The 15,301-nt window shown below is 68.2% G+C and overlaps 2 protein-coding genes across 7 annotated transcripts; both read right to left on the bottom strand.

Annotated features, from left to right (window-relative positions):
* Positions 1–4,555, bottom strand: EFNA4 (ephrin A4). Its single transcript, XM_066567937.1, has 6 exons — positions 4,449–4,555; positions 2,119–2,411; positions 887–955; positions 703–762; positions 382–634; positions 1–294 (listed from the first exon to the last, which is right to left on the bottom strand). Exons 1-5 carry the CDS (start codon positions 4,553–4,555, stop codon positions 546–548), a joined length of 618 nt encoding a protein of 205 aa, XP_066424034.1. The 3' UTR covers positions 1–294; positions 382–545.
* A 2,207-nt stretch (positions 4,556–6,762) lies between these two features.
* On the bottom strand, positions 6,763–15,283 carry ADAM15 (ADAM metallopeptidase domain 15). 6 transcript variants are annotated; one of them, XM_066567892.1, is made up of 25 exons: positions 15,211–15,283; positions 14,073–14,191; positions 13,472–13,548; positions 13,094–13,172; positions 12,912–12,988; positions 12,657–12,819; positions 12,524–12,586; positions 12,375–12,443; positions 12,107–12,276; positions 11,948–12,032; positions 11,732–11,880; positions 11,465–11,642; positions 11,223–11,315; positions 10,455–10,650; positions 10,273–10,381; positions 10,050–10,200; positions 9,904–9,981; positions 9,711–9,822; positions 9,480–9,618; positions 8,807–8,860; positions 8,443–8,551; positions 8,132–8,200; positions 7,871–7,942; positions 7,643–7,764; positions 6,763–6,900 (listed from the first exon to the last, which is right to left on the bottom strand). In XM_066567892.1, exons 1-25 carry the CDS (start codon positions 15,281–15,283, stop codon positions 6,873–6,875), a joined length of 2,634 nt encoding a protein of 877 aa, XP_066423989.1. In that variant the 3' UTR covers positions 6,763–6,872. The 6 variants fall into 6 exon arrangements, with proteins under 6 accessions (XP_066423989.1, XP_066423990.1, XP_066423991.1 ...); XM_066567893.1 differs by lacking the exon at positions 8,807–8,860 and having other exon boundaries at positions 15,211–15,277; XM_066567894.1 differs by lacking the exon at positions 7,871–7,942 and having other exon boundaries at positions 15,211–15,277.
* Positions 15,284–15,301: the final 18 nt, after the last annotated feature.

Genomic DNA, 15,301 nt, shown 5'->3' on the forward strand with positions numbered 1-15,301 from the left:
GAGGAAGGCGTCTTCCCAGAAGACAGATGAGCGTGTCCTCGCTGCAGGAGGACACGGCAGAGCGGCGGATGCCGCCATCGGAGCTGCTGCCCCGCTCCGGGGTCGGGGGTCCCTGGGCCCCAGGGGAGGGGGTCCGTGGGGAAAGGCACGAGATGAGGTGATGGCCGTGGGGCAGAGCAGGCGTTCGCTGAGGGGACCCCAGCGCCGGGCCGGTGGCCGGTGGGGCAGTGCCGGGGCGTGGCAATCCCAGCGCAGGAGCTCTCGGCAATCCCGACGTGCGGCGATGCGATGGCCCTGGGAGGGAGAGAGCCCCGTCCAGGGATGCTTGAGGGCAGCACGCAGGTGCTCACCCAGTGCCCCAGAACCCCCACTGCCCCTCACCTTCCAGCCCGGAGCTCCCGGCCCCAGCTCGGCTTTGCGGAGGTCCAGCAGGCGGGTCATGGCCTGGGGCTGCCCCACGGGCTCGGGGGTTTGGCTGGGAGGAAGAGTCTGGAAGCGGCGTTGGGGCAGAGGAGCCCATCCCCCCGCCAGGGGCAGCGCCGGGGTCAGATCCGGAGCAGGGCCAGGAGCACGAGCGTCAGGCATGGGGTGCAGGGCTGTGACGGGAGCGCGGTGCCCCGGGCAGGAGCCACATCTGTCGGGGCAGAAGCAGCGGTCAGGGCGAGCCGGTTCCCGACCTCCCAGCCCCGCCCCCGTACTCACCTTCGGGGCCCCCGCGCCCTCGGGGCTGCGAATTCGGCACCTCTGTCACCGGCTCTGGCGCTGAAGAAAAACCCCACGGTGGTCAGGGAGCGGCTCCCGTGGGTTACGGGGAGGCTCCGGTATCCCCCAGTGGGGACTGGTGGAGCCCCCGAGTTTTGGGGAGCAGCCCCCCCACCGGACTCACTGGTGCCTCGGCAGCAGACGGTGACGCGCAGCTTCAGGCATCGCCCGGCGCTCTCGGGGCTGGGCACGGCTGGGCAGGGGGGGTCAGCGGGGACCGGCTCCGGTGCGGCCCCCCCGGGACCCCCCGACGGCGGCTCCGCGCGGGCCGGGGGCGCCCCCTCCCGGCAGAACGTGGGGACCGCGCCCCCACCCCGGAGCGCGCAGAAACCCCCCCGCACCGCACCCCGAACCGGGGACACCCCGAACCGGGAACACCCCGAAACAGGGATACCCAGAGCCCCCCCCCCCGCACCCCGAACCGGGGACACCCCGAACCAGGAGCACCCAGAGCCCCTCCTGCACCCCGAACCGGGGACACCCCGAACCGGGAACACCCCGAAACAGGGATACCCAGAACAGGGAACACCCCGAAACAGAGACATCCCGAACCAGGGACACCCAGAGCCCCCCCGCACCCCGAACCGGGGACACCCAGAACAGGGAACACCCTGAAACAGGGACATCCCGAACCAGGAGCACCCAGAGACCCCCCTGCACCCCAAACCGGGGACACCCTGACCCCTCGTGCCCCCCCGCTAGAGCACCAAGAGCCCACCCTACATCCCGAACTGGAGGCACCCTGAACCAGAGACACCTTGAACCAGGGACACCTCGACCCCTCATGCCCTCACCCTGGAGCATCCAGAGCCCACCCTACATCTCGAAGCAGGGGCACCCCGACTCCTTGTGTCCCAACCCTGGAGCACCCAGAGCCCACTCTGCACCCCACCTCCCCACACATCCCCCATCCCAGGGCATCCAGGCCCCACCTACACACCCTGATCCCCTTGTGCCTCCCTCCAGGGGCATGCAGAACCCCTCTGCAGCCCACACCTCCATGAATCCCCCACTCCAGGGCATCCAGAACCCCTCTGCACCCCACATCTCCATGAATCCCACACCCCAGGGCATCCAGACACTCCCTGCATCCCCATCCCCTCGTGCCCCCACCCCTGGGACACCCACAGCCTCCTGCACCTCAGCCCTGGCATCATCCAGAGCCCCCGTGTTCTCCTCAACCTCAGTGACATCCTGGCTGTACCCTGACCCCCCAATTGCCCTAAACTCGGCTCCATGGGGATCCTGGTGACCCCCAACCCTGGGGAGTTGCACTCAAGCCCCCCTGACATGTTCTGACCCCGGGGACCGCACCCAGCGTGCCGTGACCCCAGCGCAGCCCCCGCGGGGACTCACAGATGTAGTAGTAGGTCTCCCCCGGCTGGAACTCGAAGCCGAGTGAGAAAGGGGTGAAACGCTGGATCTTCTCGGAGAATCGGACGGGCCCGAAGGGCGCCCGGGGCCGGTTGCACTCCCAGCGCTTGAAGGCGCCGGGGGTCTCGTAGCAGCCGCGATAACCCTCCCGATCCACCATGAACAGCGTGAAGGTCTCTGCCCGGCCGGCGGGCACCGCCCCCTCGTAGTGCGGGCAGTAGATGTCCAGGTAGTCATTGATGGCCACCTGGATGGAGTAGTCGTCCCGCAGGAACCTGCCGGGCAGGACAAGCCGGGGATCCCTTGAGAGGGGTGCCCTGCTGCCCCAGCGGAGCAGGGAGCTGGGCTTTTCCCAAAAAAGCCCCGATCGGACACCGCCAGGCATCATCTCGGATTAGCCGCAGGCCGCTGGAGCTGAATGGGCTCGGGGGGGGTTTGTGCAGCCGCGCTGGCCGGGCACAAAGCCCCTCGCCCCAGGCACCCGCCCGGCCGCTGATCGGACATGACACGGCTGTGGGGGACCGTGCGGAGGGACGCTCCGGGGCTGGCAGGGGGTGGTGGCCGGGGCAGGGGGCACGGGGCGGGCAGGGCACGGGGGCAGCGCTGGGGATGCTCTGAGCTCGCGGTTGTGCTGACGGCAAGCGCGGCCAGGCCGGGGTGGAGCAGCTGTGCAGGCGCACTCACGTGTGCACGCACACACGAACATGCACACGCATGTGAACACGCTTGGTCCTGAGCGTCTGGGACTGGTGATGGAAAAGGGGCGCTGGCAGGGAGACCTTGTCCCCCACACTGGCCCCAATGCAGCCGGTGTTCACAGACAGTTCTGGCAGAGTCCAGAATGTTCATCACTGGGATGGCAGCGCTGGCAAGGGGGGATTGAACCCCTGACACCCCACGCAGGCTGGGGGCTCCCCGAGGGCAGGATGGAGCACAGACTCCTGCTGACTCAGAGCATCCCACGGGTGACGCTGGCTGGGACGGGCCTGGGCAGAGCCAGGGCAGGGGGACGGGGCCCTGCCTGACCCAGCAGAGGGGCACACAGAGCCCCCCTTCCCGGGGCATCCATGGCTGGTGGGGTCTCACCTCTCCCATCAACAGGATGGGAGCAGGGCAGCGTCTGCACGCCCAGCCCTGCCCATCATGTGCCAGTCTGCCCCAGGGCAGCAGGCCCAGAGCCCAGGACCTCCATGGGGAGGCCCCAGCATCCTGACCCTGCCTCCGGCTCCCTGAGAAGCCCGGAGCTGGGAAATTCCTAAAATGGAGGAGGTTGGGAAGAGGGATGGAGCCAGACCCTGGCCTGCTGGTGACAGCCAAGCTCCCAGGCAGCAGCAATGGCAGGGTGTGGGCTGGAGTGACCCCCACCATGGAAACCCACAGCCCCAGGAGTGCCACCCACCAGCCTGGTGCCGCGAGAGGATGCCCAGAGTTCAGTGCCACCAAGGGCACGTTCAGGCTCAGCACAGGTGGGTACCACCGGCAGACTGGCAGCACCAGGACTGCCCACCAGCTCGGTGCCACCAAGGGCTTGGTGCCACCAGGAGTGCCCACTGGCCTGGGGCCAACCAGGGCTGCCCACTGGTGAGGGAACACCCAGAGCTTGGTGTCCCTGAGGGAGACTCACGAGCAGGATGCCAGCCGGGGCTCAGTGCCACCGGCAGTGCCTGGGGCTAAGCACCACCCAGATGTGCTTGCTACCCTGGTGGCACCCAGGGATGCCCAGTGGCTCGGTGTCAGCGGGGGTGCTCAGGGCTCAGTGCCCCCCGTGGGCACCCTGGGGTCGGTACCAGCTGGGGCACTCACCGGCTCTGCACTGCCCAGGGCTCGGTGCCACCGGCGGTGCCCGGTGCTGCTCAGAACTCAGCACCCCCGGGGGTTCTCACCCGCCCCACAACGCCCAGGGCTGCCCGGTGCCTCGGTACCACCGGGGGCTCGGTACCACCGGGAGGCACCACCCGGGGCTCGGTGCCGCTGGGGATGCCCGGGGGCTCGGCGCACGGGGGGCCGTTGGCCCGCTCGGCATTACCTAGGGGCTCGCTGCTGCCGGGGATGCCCGGGGGCTCGGTCCCACCGGGAGGCGCTCCCCGGCTCAGTCCCGCCCGGTGGCCCGGTGGCCAGCAGCCCCGCCCCCCCGGAGCCCACCGCCCGCCGCCCCTCCCGTCCCGTCCCGTCCCGTCCCGTCCCGTCCCGTCCCGTCCCGTGGCGGCGGCGCGGGCCCGGGGCTCGGCGGGGCCCGAGGCTCGCTGGGGCCCGGGGCTCGGCGGGCCCGGGGCGTACAAAGGCGGCGGGGCCGGCGGGGGCGGCGGCGGTACCTGGGGTTGCTGCCGTTCCAGTGGACGCCGTGGCGGAAGCCGCGCACCGGCGGCGCCCAGAGCAGCGGCGCCCAGAGCAGGAGCCCGAGCAGCGGCGCGGGGCGCATGGCTCCGCCGGCGGCGGGGGGCGGCGGGGGGCCGCGGGCGGGGCGGCCCGGCGGGGCTCGGCACGGCCCGGCCCGCCCCGACAACTTCGGGCCAATCCCGCCGCGCCGCCGCCCGGCAACTTCACCGACTGCCATTAACCCTTGGCGGGCGGCACCGGCACCCACCGGCACCGGCACGGCCATAGAGACCGGCACCGACACGGGTAACTGCCCAGCGGCCGGTACCGCCGGCATCCAGCGGCACCGGGACCGGCACCAGCGGCCACGCCCCAGTCCGGCACCCCCGGTACCGCCAACATCCACCGGCACCGGTATCCCTGGCAACTCCCCGGTAGCTCTCTTAGCCCGACACCGAGGCGGTACCGTGAATATCGACCGGCACCGGGACCAACACTGCCCGGGATTGTGGGCTCAGCATCCCTGGCACCGGCACCCCTGGCATCCATCGGCACCGCCCCTGGCACCGGCGGCTCCGGCCCAGTCCGGCTCCCTGTTAAATCCCAGCCGAGCTGGCACTGCCCCGGTACCGGCACCGGCAGCGCCGGCTGCCCCCCGCCTTTACCGGGACGGCAGCCACCGGTACCGGCACCGGCCGGGCCCTGCAGGCACGGGCAGATCCCACGGGGCAGCTCTTGCACACGCGGAGCTGTGCCCATGTGTACCCATGAACATGGGATGGTTCTTGCACACGCGTGTGCCCACGGTGGTGGCAGCTGCTGGCCACACGTGTCCCTGCTCACCTGGCAGCTCTTGCACACCTGTGTGTGTCTGCACACACGTGTGCTCATGTGTGACAGCTCCTGTTCACGTGTGACACCTGTGACCAAGCCTATAGGGCAGCTCTTGCACATGTGTGTGTGTGTCCCCAGAGCAGCTCCTGCACACACATGTGCTCAGGTGTGACAGCTCCTGCTCACGTGTGACGCCCGTGTCCCTGCTCACCAGGCAGATCTTGCACACTCGTGTGCCCAAATGCTCACACTCACACGTGTTCCTGCCACATCTGTGCCCACCCAGAGCAGCTCTTGCACACCTGTGCCTGTGCAGGTATGGGTCCCTGACCTGCATACACATGTGCTGAGCACACAGGGCAGCTCTTGCACACGCGTGTGTCAGACCCACAGGGCAGCTCTTACACACACACGTGCCCATGAGTGTGTGGCAGCTCCTGCCAATGTGTGTTCCTGCCTGCAAGGCAGCTCCTGCACTCACGTGTGCCCATGAGTGTGCCCACAGGGCAGCTCCTGCACACACGTGTCCCCATGAGTGTGCCCACAGGGCAGCTCCTGCACACACGTGTGTGTTTGTGGCAGCCCCTCTTCACTCGTGTGGCCATGCACACATGGCAGCTTTTGCACACTTACACATCTGTCTGCCAGGCAGCTCTTACACAGATATACCTGTGCCCCTAACGCAGCTCTTACACACACACACCTGTGCCCACACAGACTGAGCAGCTCTAGCACACACGTGTGCCCACAGAGCAGCTCTCACACACTCGTGTGCACAAAGAGCAGCTCTGGCACAATCGTGTGTCCATGGAGCAGCTCTTACACACTCATGTCCCTAAAGAGCAGCTCTCACACACTCGTGTGTCCACCAGGCAGCTCTCATACACTCGTGTGCCCAAAGAGCAGCTCTCACACACGCATGTGCCCATAGAACCGCTCTCACACACCAGTGTGCACAAAGAGCAGCTCTCACACGTGTGTGCCCACAGAACAGCTCTCACACACTCGTGTCCCCAAAGAGCAGCTCTCACACACTCGTGTGCACAAAGAGCAGCTCTCACACACTCGTGTCCCCTAAGAGCAGCTCTCACACACTCGTGTGCACAAAGAGCAGCTCTCACACACTTGTGTGTCCACGGAGGAGCTCTGGCGCACACACACACACACACATACACACACGCACACGCACGCACACACACGCACGCACACACACACACACACACACACACACACACACACACACATACACACACACGTGCCCACTCGTGTGTGTCCCCCCGTGTCCCCGCCCGTGCCCACGTGGCCCCCGGACACCGCCCCCGCTGCAGCTGCGCGCAGTCCCCGCCAGGGGGCGGCGGCGCTCGGAGCCCCGGTTCCGGCGCGGGGCCTGCCGGGAGTTGTAGTTCCTCCCCGCTCCCCCCTCCCCCCGGTGCCGGTCGCGGTGCCCCGGTGCCGGTGCGGCGGAGGCAGCGCAGAGACGGCTCACAGCCCCTTTATTGACGTGGCAGGAGAAAGAGCGGGCGGCGCGGCCCGGCGGGGTTCGGCCTTCCCCGCGAATCCAGCGCTGCGCATTCCCTGCCCGCGGCTCAGGCCTCTGGCGGGGCCGGGGCGGGCCTGGCAGGAGAAGGGAGGGCGCTGGGATGAGGGTGGGGCCCGCACAATTTCCCCCTGCAGCTCCCCCCGTCCCCTGCTCTGCATCCCCACCCTGACCCTCTCCTTTCTCCTCCTCCGCGCTGTTCCGGCCCCTCATTTCTCCTGGCTACCCCCTCTCCCCCACCCGCACTCCCCTCAGGCCACTGCAGGGCCCCATCCTGGCACCCCCGCATCGCCCCCTCACACCCCACATCGCCTCCTCACACCCCACATCGCTCCCTCACACCCCACATTGCCCCTTCACACCCCGCATCGCCCCCTCACACCTCGCATCGCCCCCTCACACTCCCCTGGAGCTCCCTCACACCCCCACATCGCTCCCTCACATCCCGCATCGCCCCCTCACACCCCGCATCGCCCCCTCACACTCCCCCGGAGCTCCCTCACACCCCCACATCGCTCCCTCACACCCCCACATCGCTCCCTCACATCCCGCCTCGCCCCCTCACACCCCACATCGCCCCTCACACCCTGCATCGCCCCCTCACACTCCCCCGGAGCTCCCTCACACTCCCCCGGAGCTCCCTCACACCCCTCCGGAGCTCCCTCACACCCCACATCGCCCCTCACACCCCCCGGGGCTCCTTCACACCCCCCATCGCCCCCTCAAACTCCCCATCTCCCCCTCACACCCCACATCTCCCCCTCACACTCCCCATCGCCCCCTCACACCCCCCGGAGCTCCCAGCTGTCCCGTGCTCACCTGGCAGGAATCACGGTGACATAGGGGTGCCCCGGGGGGCTCTCGCTGCGGGACACCGAAGGGCCCACGGGGTCCGAGGGCAGCGGCCGCTGCGGTGGGGGGGGCTTGGCTGGACCTGGGGGCTGCAAGGCCATGGGGGGATCAGAGCTCGGTGAGGGGCTGACCCCCCGACGGGCTCGGCGGTGGGAATCGGCCTCCTGCCCCACACGCAGGTGCTGCTGCCGTTACCTGAGCGCTCAGCAGCACAGGGTCTGCGGGCAGTGGGCGTGTGGGGGGGGGCGGCCTGTCCGAGGGGGGGGCCTGGGCAGAGAGAGAGGGACAGTGTGACAGCGGGGGACAAGTGGGGGAGCGCGGGAAGCGGCCTCCCGCTGGGCTGGAGGGGTTTGGGGACAGCCGTGTCACACAGGTCCCCGAGAGCTGGAGCGCAGCCAGACATGCAGCGGGTCCGGGGTGGGCTGGGGGGTACCCCCCGCCCTGCCCGGGCATTACCTTGGGCACAGGGTCCGGCGGGAGAGGCCGGGAGGGCGGATCAGGCCGGGCTGAGCCGAGGGCAGCCGGCTGCGGAGAGAGGGAGAGGGGGGGCAAGCCATGCAGCATGCGGAGACCCCCCTCCCGCCAGGCAGAGACAGAGACCCCCCCTCAGTGCACAGCCCTGGCTGGGACGGGCTCCAATCCCTGCTGTGCCAAGTGGCCGTGCCAGGCTGCTCCGCGTGCCAAGGAATGGGATCCCATACGTGGGATGCTCTGAGCTGGCACCCCAGGACCGGAGAGAACTGGGCAACCGCTACCCCCATCCTCACCTTGCTGCCATGCATGACCTGCAGCTCCGTGGCCTGCCGCCACTGTGGGGGCCGGGGACGTGCAGGGGGACCTTGGCTGCTGCCCGGTGTGGGCTCTGGCTGTGAGATCCTGCAGGGAAAACCCAGGATGAGACCCTGCTCGCTCTGGGCGTTTGGGGGACCCCGCACGGCCACCGAGCGACACCGACACCAGCAGAAGCCCAAGAGAAACGAACCCCTCGGCACTGGAAGATGCGACACCCCGCACCCCGGGGCTGCCCCGCACCCCACGGGCACTGCCAGGGGAAGAGCGCAGCACCGGAGGCCTTGCGAAGCAGGATGGCTCGGGGACAGCCCCACGCCCGGGCGCCGGCGGTGACGTTACCCGCTCCAGCCGTCTGCGGCTCCGGGACCCAGGAACCGCACCCGGGTCTCAGCACTGTGGGGAGAAGAGTGGGGGGCTCAGCCGGGGGCTGGGGGGCGAGAGGAGCCGCGGGGATGTGGGGTGACGGGGCTGTGACCTGCGCTGGGGACGCACAAACACACACAGGGACGGTCGCTCTGTGGGGACACGTGTGCACCACGCTCGGGCGGCCACCACGGGGGACACGTGTGTGTGTGTGCTCACATGCCAAGGCACACGCATGCAGGATTGAGCGTGCCAGCTGCGTGCCACATGCAGAGGTGGGCGTGCCACCTGTGTGTCGCAGCACGCGTGAGCAGAGTCGAGCAGGCCGCTGATGCGCCACGGCGAACGCGTGCAGAGGTGTCGTGTGCCACCTGCGTGCCTTGGCACACACGTGCAGAGGCCAGCGTGCCATCTGCATGACACGGCACACGCATGCAGAGAAGGGTTGTGTGCCACCTGCGTGTCACAACACACACGTAGAAGTGCGTGTGTCACCTGTGTGTCACGGCACACGCATGCAGAGGTGAGCATGGCAGCCGCGTGCCACCGGTGTGCCTCGGCACGTGCATGCAGAGGCGAGCGTGCCAACACCCACGTGCCCACCACGTACCCCCGATGTGCCCCCCACGTGCCCCCCTGTCCCTGGTACCTGTACTGGCAGGAGGTGCCTTTCCCAAGCTGGCAGAGGCGCTTGTGCAGGCCGGCACGGCGGGCACGGCACAGCCCCAGTGCCAGCGCCAGCCCCAGCAGCGCGCTCAGCAGCAGGGCCGTGGGCAGGGCGCTTCCCCCTGCGGGAGAGCAGCACGTCAGCCCCCGCCGTGCCCAGCACCCCCCCGGCACCGCACAAAGCTCTATTCTCTGCGCTGGCCTTGTCCCTCACCTCGCTCAAGGCCAGCAGGGCCGCTGTCCTGGCTGCCCCCCACGCCGGGGCTGTCACAGCTTGGGGGGGCCCAGCCCCGCTCACAGTGGCAGTGCCCGTGGTTGTTGCACACCTGGGTGGGTGACACCGGCTGAGCTCAGTCCCTGGGGGCAGGCCCCCACTGCCCACAGCTGCTCCCCAGCCCCACACTCACCCCGTGCCCGTGGCATTTGCTCTGGCACTGCAGGTCACCCAGCATGGAGATGTCCTGGCACCGGTGCTGGAGGCACATCTGCAGTGGATGGGGTGTCAGCACTGGGAGACTCCCCCTGCTCCCTTCCCTGTCACCCCACTGCTCACCTTCCCGGGGCCACAGGTGGTGCCAGGCAGCACCATGGCCGCATCCGTCACATCCTCATCCCCAGGCAGGGTGGTGCCCTGGCAGGACCCTTCTGGGCTCCCCCCACGGGAGCTGCTGCGCTGGCACTGCAGCATCCCACAGCTCGTGTCCCTGCAGGGACAGAGGGGTCAGGGCAGGGGGCAGGGCAAAGGGGACATGGAGAAGGATGGGGACCTTGCTCACTGCTGGGTGCAAGTGACATAGGAGCCATTGGGGAGCTGCCCACAGTGCCCACGTTCATCCCCTCTTGTGTTCAGGGCGGCCATGCAGGAGCTGGAGACAGGACTGGCACCTGCAGCGGGGGCAGAGACCCTCAGTACCCCTACCTAGCTGCCAGCACCCCACCCTGGCCCTGCTCTACCTACCTGGCCCCAGCAGCTGCTGGCACTGCCCCTCGTAGGTGGCACAGGCCCCGCTGTAGCAGTGTGCCCGCCCGCTGGCACAGGGCTGCCCATCCTGCAGGAACGTGTCAGGGGGGCAGTGCCGTGAGACCCCGTCACAGAACTCGGGCAGGTCACACTCGCCCAGCGGCTCCCGACACACGTGGCCAGCACGGTGCAGCTGTGGGGGGACATGGGCAGAAAAATGGGGTGAGTGCGGGACACGGTCAGAAAAATGGGGTGAATGGGGGACAGGGTCAGATAAATGGAATGAGTGGGGGACACGGTCAGAAAAACGGGGTGAGTGGGGGGATATGGTCAGATAAATGGGGAGAGTGCTGGGACATGGGCAGAAAAATGGGGTGAATGGGGGACATGGTCAGATAAATGGGGTGAGTGCTGGGACATGGTCAGATAAACGGGGTGAGTGGGGGGACATGGTCAGATAAATGGGGTGAATGCTGGGACATGGGCAGAAAAATGGGGTGAATGGGGGACATGGTCAGATAAACGGGGTGAGTGGGGGATACGGTCAGAAAAATGGGGTGAATGGGGGACAGGGTCAGATAAACAGGCTGAGTGCTGGGACATGGTCAGATAAACGGGGTGAGTGGGGGACATGGTCAGATAAATGGGGTGAGTGAGGGGACATGGTCAGATAAACGGGGTGAGTGGGGGACAGGGTCAGACAAACAGGGCGAGTGGGGGACTCGCCCACCACGGGGAGCGGCTGGTGTGCCCATTCCCACACACCTGGCAGTCCTCACAGCAGGCGTCCTCAGTGGCACACACGGCCCCTGGCATCAGCTGGCAGGAGCTGCTGTTGCAGCAAGGATCGGTGCACTCCTGAGGTGGGGGGGCTGCAATCAGTGGGTGCCACCAGCACCCAGAACTGGGCACTGGAAACCACCCTGCCAGCCCCAGACACCCCTGGGCAGAGCCATGGAGAAATGGGCTGGCTTCAGGGCTTCAGGCCTACCCAGAGCCCCCCGTACCACACTGAGGCCGCAGTCGCACTCCTCGCCCAGGTCTACAAAGTGATTCCCACAGGTGGGGCTCCCGGTCAGGACCTGGGGCTCGGGAACGTTGGACAGGCACCAGCCCTGGCCCTGCTGCAGGCTGCGCTCCAGGTCCTGCCGGCTGCAGTTGCTGAAGCTCAGGCCAGGTGTCAACCTGCAGAGGCAGGAAGGGGCCCGTGAGGTGAGGTGAGGTGAGGAAGGGGCTTGGCCCCAGCTCCCCGAAGGGCTGCCTGCTGCCCTCACCCCGTGGGCGGTGCCATGATGCAGCCGCGGTCGTGCCGGAGGTCGCCGCAGTCGCAGAGGCGCCCGGCGCTGTCGTGGCGCATGCCCAGGTTGTGCCCCAGCTGATGGGCCACAGTGGAGGCCACGACAAGGACACTGACAGAGTGATCCTGTGGGACAGGAGGGTCAGGGAGGGCAGCTGGTGGGAGGATGGGGTGGGGGGACAGAGGTACTGACCATGCTGACCCCCCCAGAGCGCGTGGGGGAACACATGGAGGCTTGAGTCGACATCCCCACGGAGACATCATCAAAGTGGGCACCCCTGGGGAGAGAGCACAGCGGGTTGGGGGACTGCTATGGCCTCGTCCCCCTGTCCCCACCCTGTCCCCCACTCACGTCAAAAGCTGGGCATTGTCGTGGGGCAGCTGGGGCAACAGATCCTCCCGGCGCCAGCGCAGGAACCGCTCCAGCACGGCCCGGGCGCTGCCGCCCACCGCGATCTTGTCACCCTCGCTCCAGACCTCCACGGCCAGCAGGGCCACCCGCACTCCCAGCGGGCGGAAGAACTGGGGGGGCACAGAGGGGTCAGAGTCCCCCCAGCACTGCACAGACGGGGGCACAGCCGGGCACCGGGCTGGGATGGACAGACACGACCGTGACTCACCACATCCACCTGGTTGGCAATTTCCAGGGTCCGGGTGCGAACACGTTGCAGGCTGGGGTAGTTCTGGAACTGGGGGAACAGGGAGAAGGGTCAGAGGGGTGGCTGTGGGAAGGGCAGCCCCTGCTGTGGGGACACTGCCCAGCACTCACCGCAGCGTGGTCCACCACCATCACCAGCTCCACAAAGCGCTGCTCTGCCACTGCCCGCTTGCCCTGGGGACAGAGAGGGGTCAGAGTGCTGATACACGGACACTCTGTGGGGCAAGACCCCTGGGTGACCTACCCTCTGTGGCCAGGGGGGCTCTGTTGCCTCTGCCCCGGGGTGGGAGCCCTGCCTGCAGCCCTGTGGCTCCAGCCGAAGCTGGGATGCCAAGTGCTGTCCTGGGGGGCTGCTGCTGTCTGGCTCCAGTGTGTAGCTCCTGGTGTCTGACAGCCAGAGGCGGCCACTGGGGAAGGACAGAGGAGCTGGGATATGGAGCCCATCCCATCATCAGCACAGTGGAAGTGGGCTCATGGACCACTGGGCTTGGGGGCTCACCTGAGTCCAGCACAGGCACAGAGGTTGGCCCAGGAGCCAGGGAAGCCCTGCACGGTCCCCTGGTAGCAGCAGTGCTCCTGCAGCAGAGAAGGGGGCTCAGGATCCACCCCAGGCTGGGGTCCCCCTGGGGAGCAGGGACAGCTTGGGGACAGCACAGGTGGCAGCCATGCTGGAGGCCATACCTGCTCTCTGGGCTCCTGGATCACCCGTGTGCCGTCGGGCAGGTAATAGAGCAGTGCCCCAGTGCCCTGCACCAGCTCCCTGCCAGAGACTCGTGTCACCCACAGCAGGAACCCCCAGCTCACCCTGCCCTGAGCACACCCCGGCAGGAAGGGAGGACTCAGCACCTCCCATGTCCCTGCAGTGGGTGCACCCTGGGGCCCCCACCCCACCTGTGCATGGATGGAGACACATAAGGGGAATAAGGGAATAAGGGACCCCCAGTCGAAGTGCACCATGGACAGAGGCAGAGCCCCAGGGTCCCAGGAGGACCTCCACCCTGCACGGGTCCAGGAGCTCCATCCCACGCCCTGCTGTTGCCCCCAGAACCACAGACTCACCAGTTCTGCTCCAGCTCCAGCATCAGCCGCACCCCCTCCAGCTCCAGCAGGACTGTCAGACGGGCGGGGAACCCCCCCTGGCACGGGCCGCGGTTAAGGGGGTACCCCCTGAGCCAAGCTGCCCCCTCCCCACGCACCCCCCGAGGCACCGCGACCCGCCCGGCCCTGCCGCGTGCCCGGAGGGAGCGGTCGGAAGGGATGCCCTGCCCTCCCCGCAGGAAGCGTCCCTCCCTCCCGGGCTCATTGTGTCGGGGAAAGGGGGGTTGGAGCGAGCGGGGCCCCCACCCCGTTCCCCCCGCTCTTCCTGCCCGGTGCAGCGCTGCGGAAACACCGGAGAGACTCCCTACGGTGGGCTGGGCCCTTCCGCCCCACCCGGGAGGGGCGCGGGGTGCGGACCCCGACCCACAAAGGTCCCTCCCAGCATCAGGAGGGGAAGGGGGATTTGCTGGGCCCCCCCCCTCCCCACTGCTTCTGGGTGCTGGGGACCCCGGGGATGGGGCACCAGGACATGTCCTGCACTGAGAAGAGGGCAGGGGGAGGTGGCAGGGTGCAGGCACTGTAACAAGTGTGGGGGACCCCAGGAATGCGGGTGGGGGCTCACCTGAGTGGCTTCAGCCAAGCTGAGTGTCCGGTTATCCCAGAGCACCCGCGGGGTCACTGACCAGGAGCGTCCTAATTCCTCACTGTGCTGCTGCTGCTGCTGCTGCTGTGAGCTGTCACCTGCACAGAGCCCTCACCACTGTGTCACCTGCACATGGCCCTCACCACTGTGCCACCTGCACAGAGATCTCACCACTGTGTCACCCAGCACAGCCCAGACCCCCCCAAGGTCACTCAGCACCGTCCAGACCCTCATGGACACCCAGCACTGCCCAGACCCTCATGGACACCCAGCACTGCCCAGACCCTCCCAGTAACCCAGCACAGCCCAGACCCCCCCAAGGTCACCCAGCAGAGTCCAGACCCTCCCAGTCACTCATCACACCCAGACCCCCATGGTCATCACACCCAGACCCCCACGGTCACCCATCACACCCTGGACCCCCAGCCTGCACCCTGGACCCTCCTGGTCACCCATCCAAGTGTGGTCACTCAAGGCATTACAGCCCCCCCAGCCATCACCCACTGCAGCCCCCAGGACAGGTGGGAGGCAGTGTCAGGGACCCCCACATTCACAGCACGGCTCCCAGCAGAGCCTGGGGGAACCCCCCTGTTTAGGGGCTGCAGGAGGACGGGATGGGCTCCTCGGCCAAGCCTTGCATCACCTCGGCCGGCTGCCCAGTACAACCAGCACAGAGACTGGGCAGGGCTGGGAGCCCGGCTGGGCTGACTCAGACCCCCCTTCCCGTCAGCTTTTGGGGAACCCCTGCCCGCCCAGGGCCCCGGGCTACGGGAAGGGGTTTGGAGAGAGCACCAAACCCCACTCTGCACGGCCACACGAGCCCGGGGAGCGCCGGGGACAGAACCGGGGTACCGGGGGAGCACCGAGCATCCCGGGGAGGGATCCCCGCGTATCCCGGGGAGGGATCCCCGCGTATCCCGGGGGGCGCACCGAGCGTACCGGGAGGACGCACCGGCCATCCTGAGGAGGTGGCAACGAGCTTCCAGAGGGGCTACGACTCCCGATGCCATCCCGGTGAACCCGTGGGTATCCCCGCGATGCCCCGACCGGGGGCGAGCCGCGCACCCCACCGACCCCGCCGCCCCCATCCCGGTCGGGACCCCGGTTCCCCGCTCACCTGCAGCGCTCCCGGTGCCAGCGGCGAGCAGCAGCCCCGCGGCGAGCAGCAGCCGCGGCCCCATCGCCCCCATGGCCCCTCCGGGTCGCGC

The sequence above is a fragment of the Molothrus aeneus genome, chromosome 31, assembly GCF_037042795.1.
Source record: "Molothrus aeneus isolate 106 chromosome 31, BPBGC_Maene_1.0, whole genome shotgun sequence".
Classification (NCBI taxonomy): domain Eukaryota; kingdom Metazoa; phylum Chordata; class Aves; order Passeriformes; family Icteridae; genus Molothrus; species Molothrus aeneus.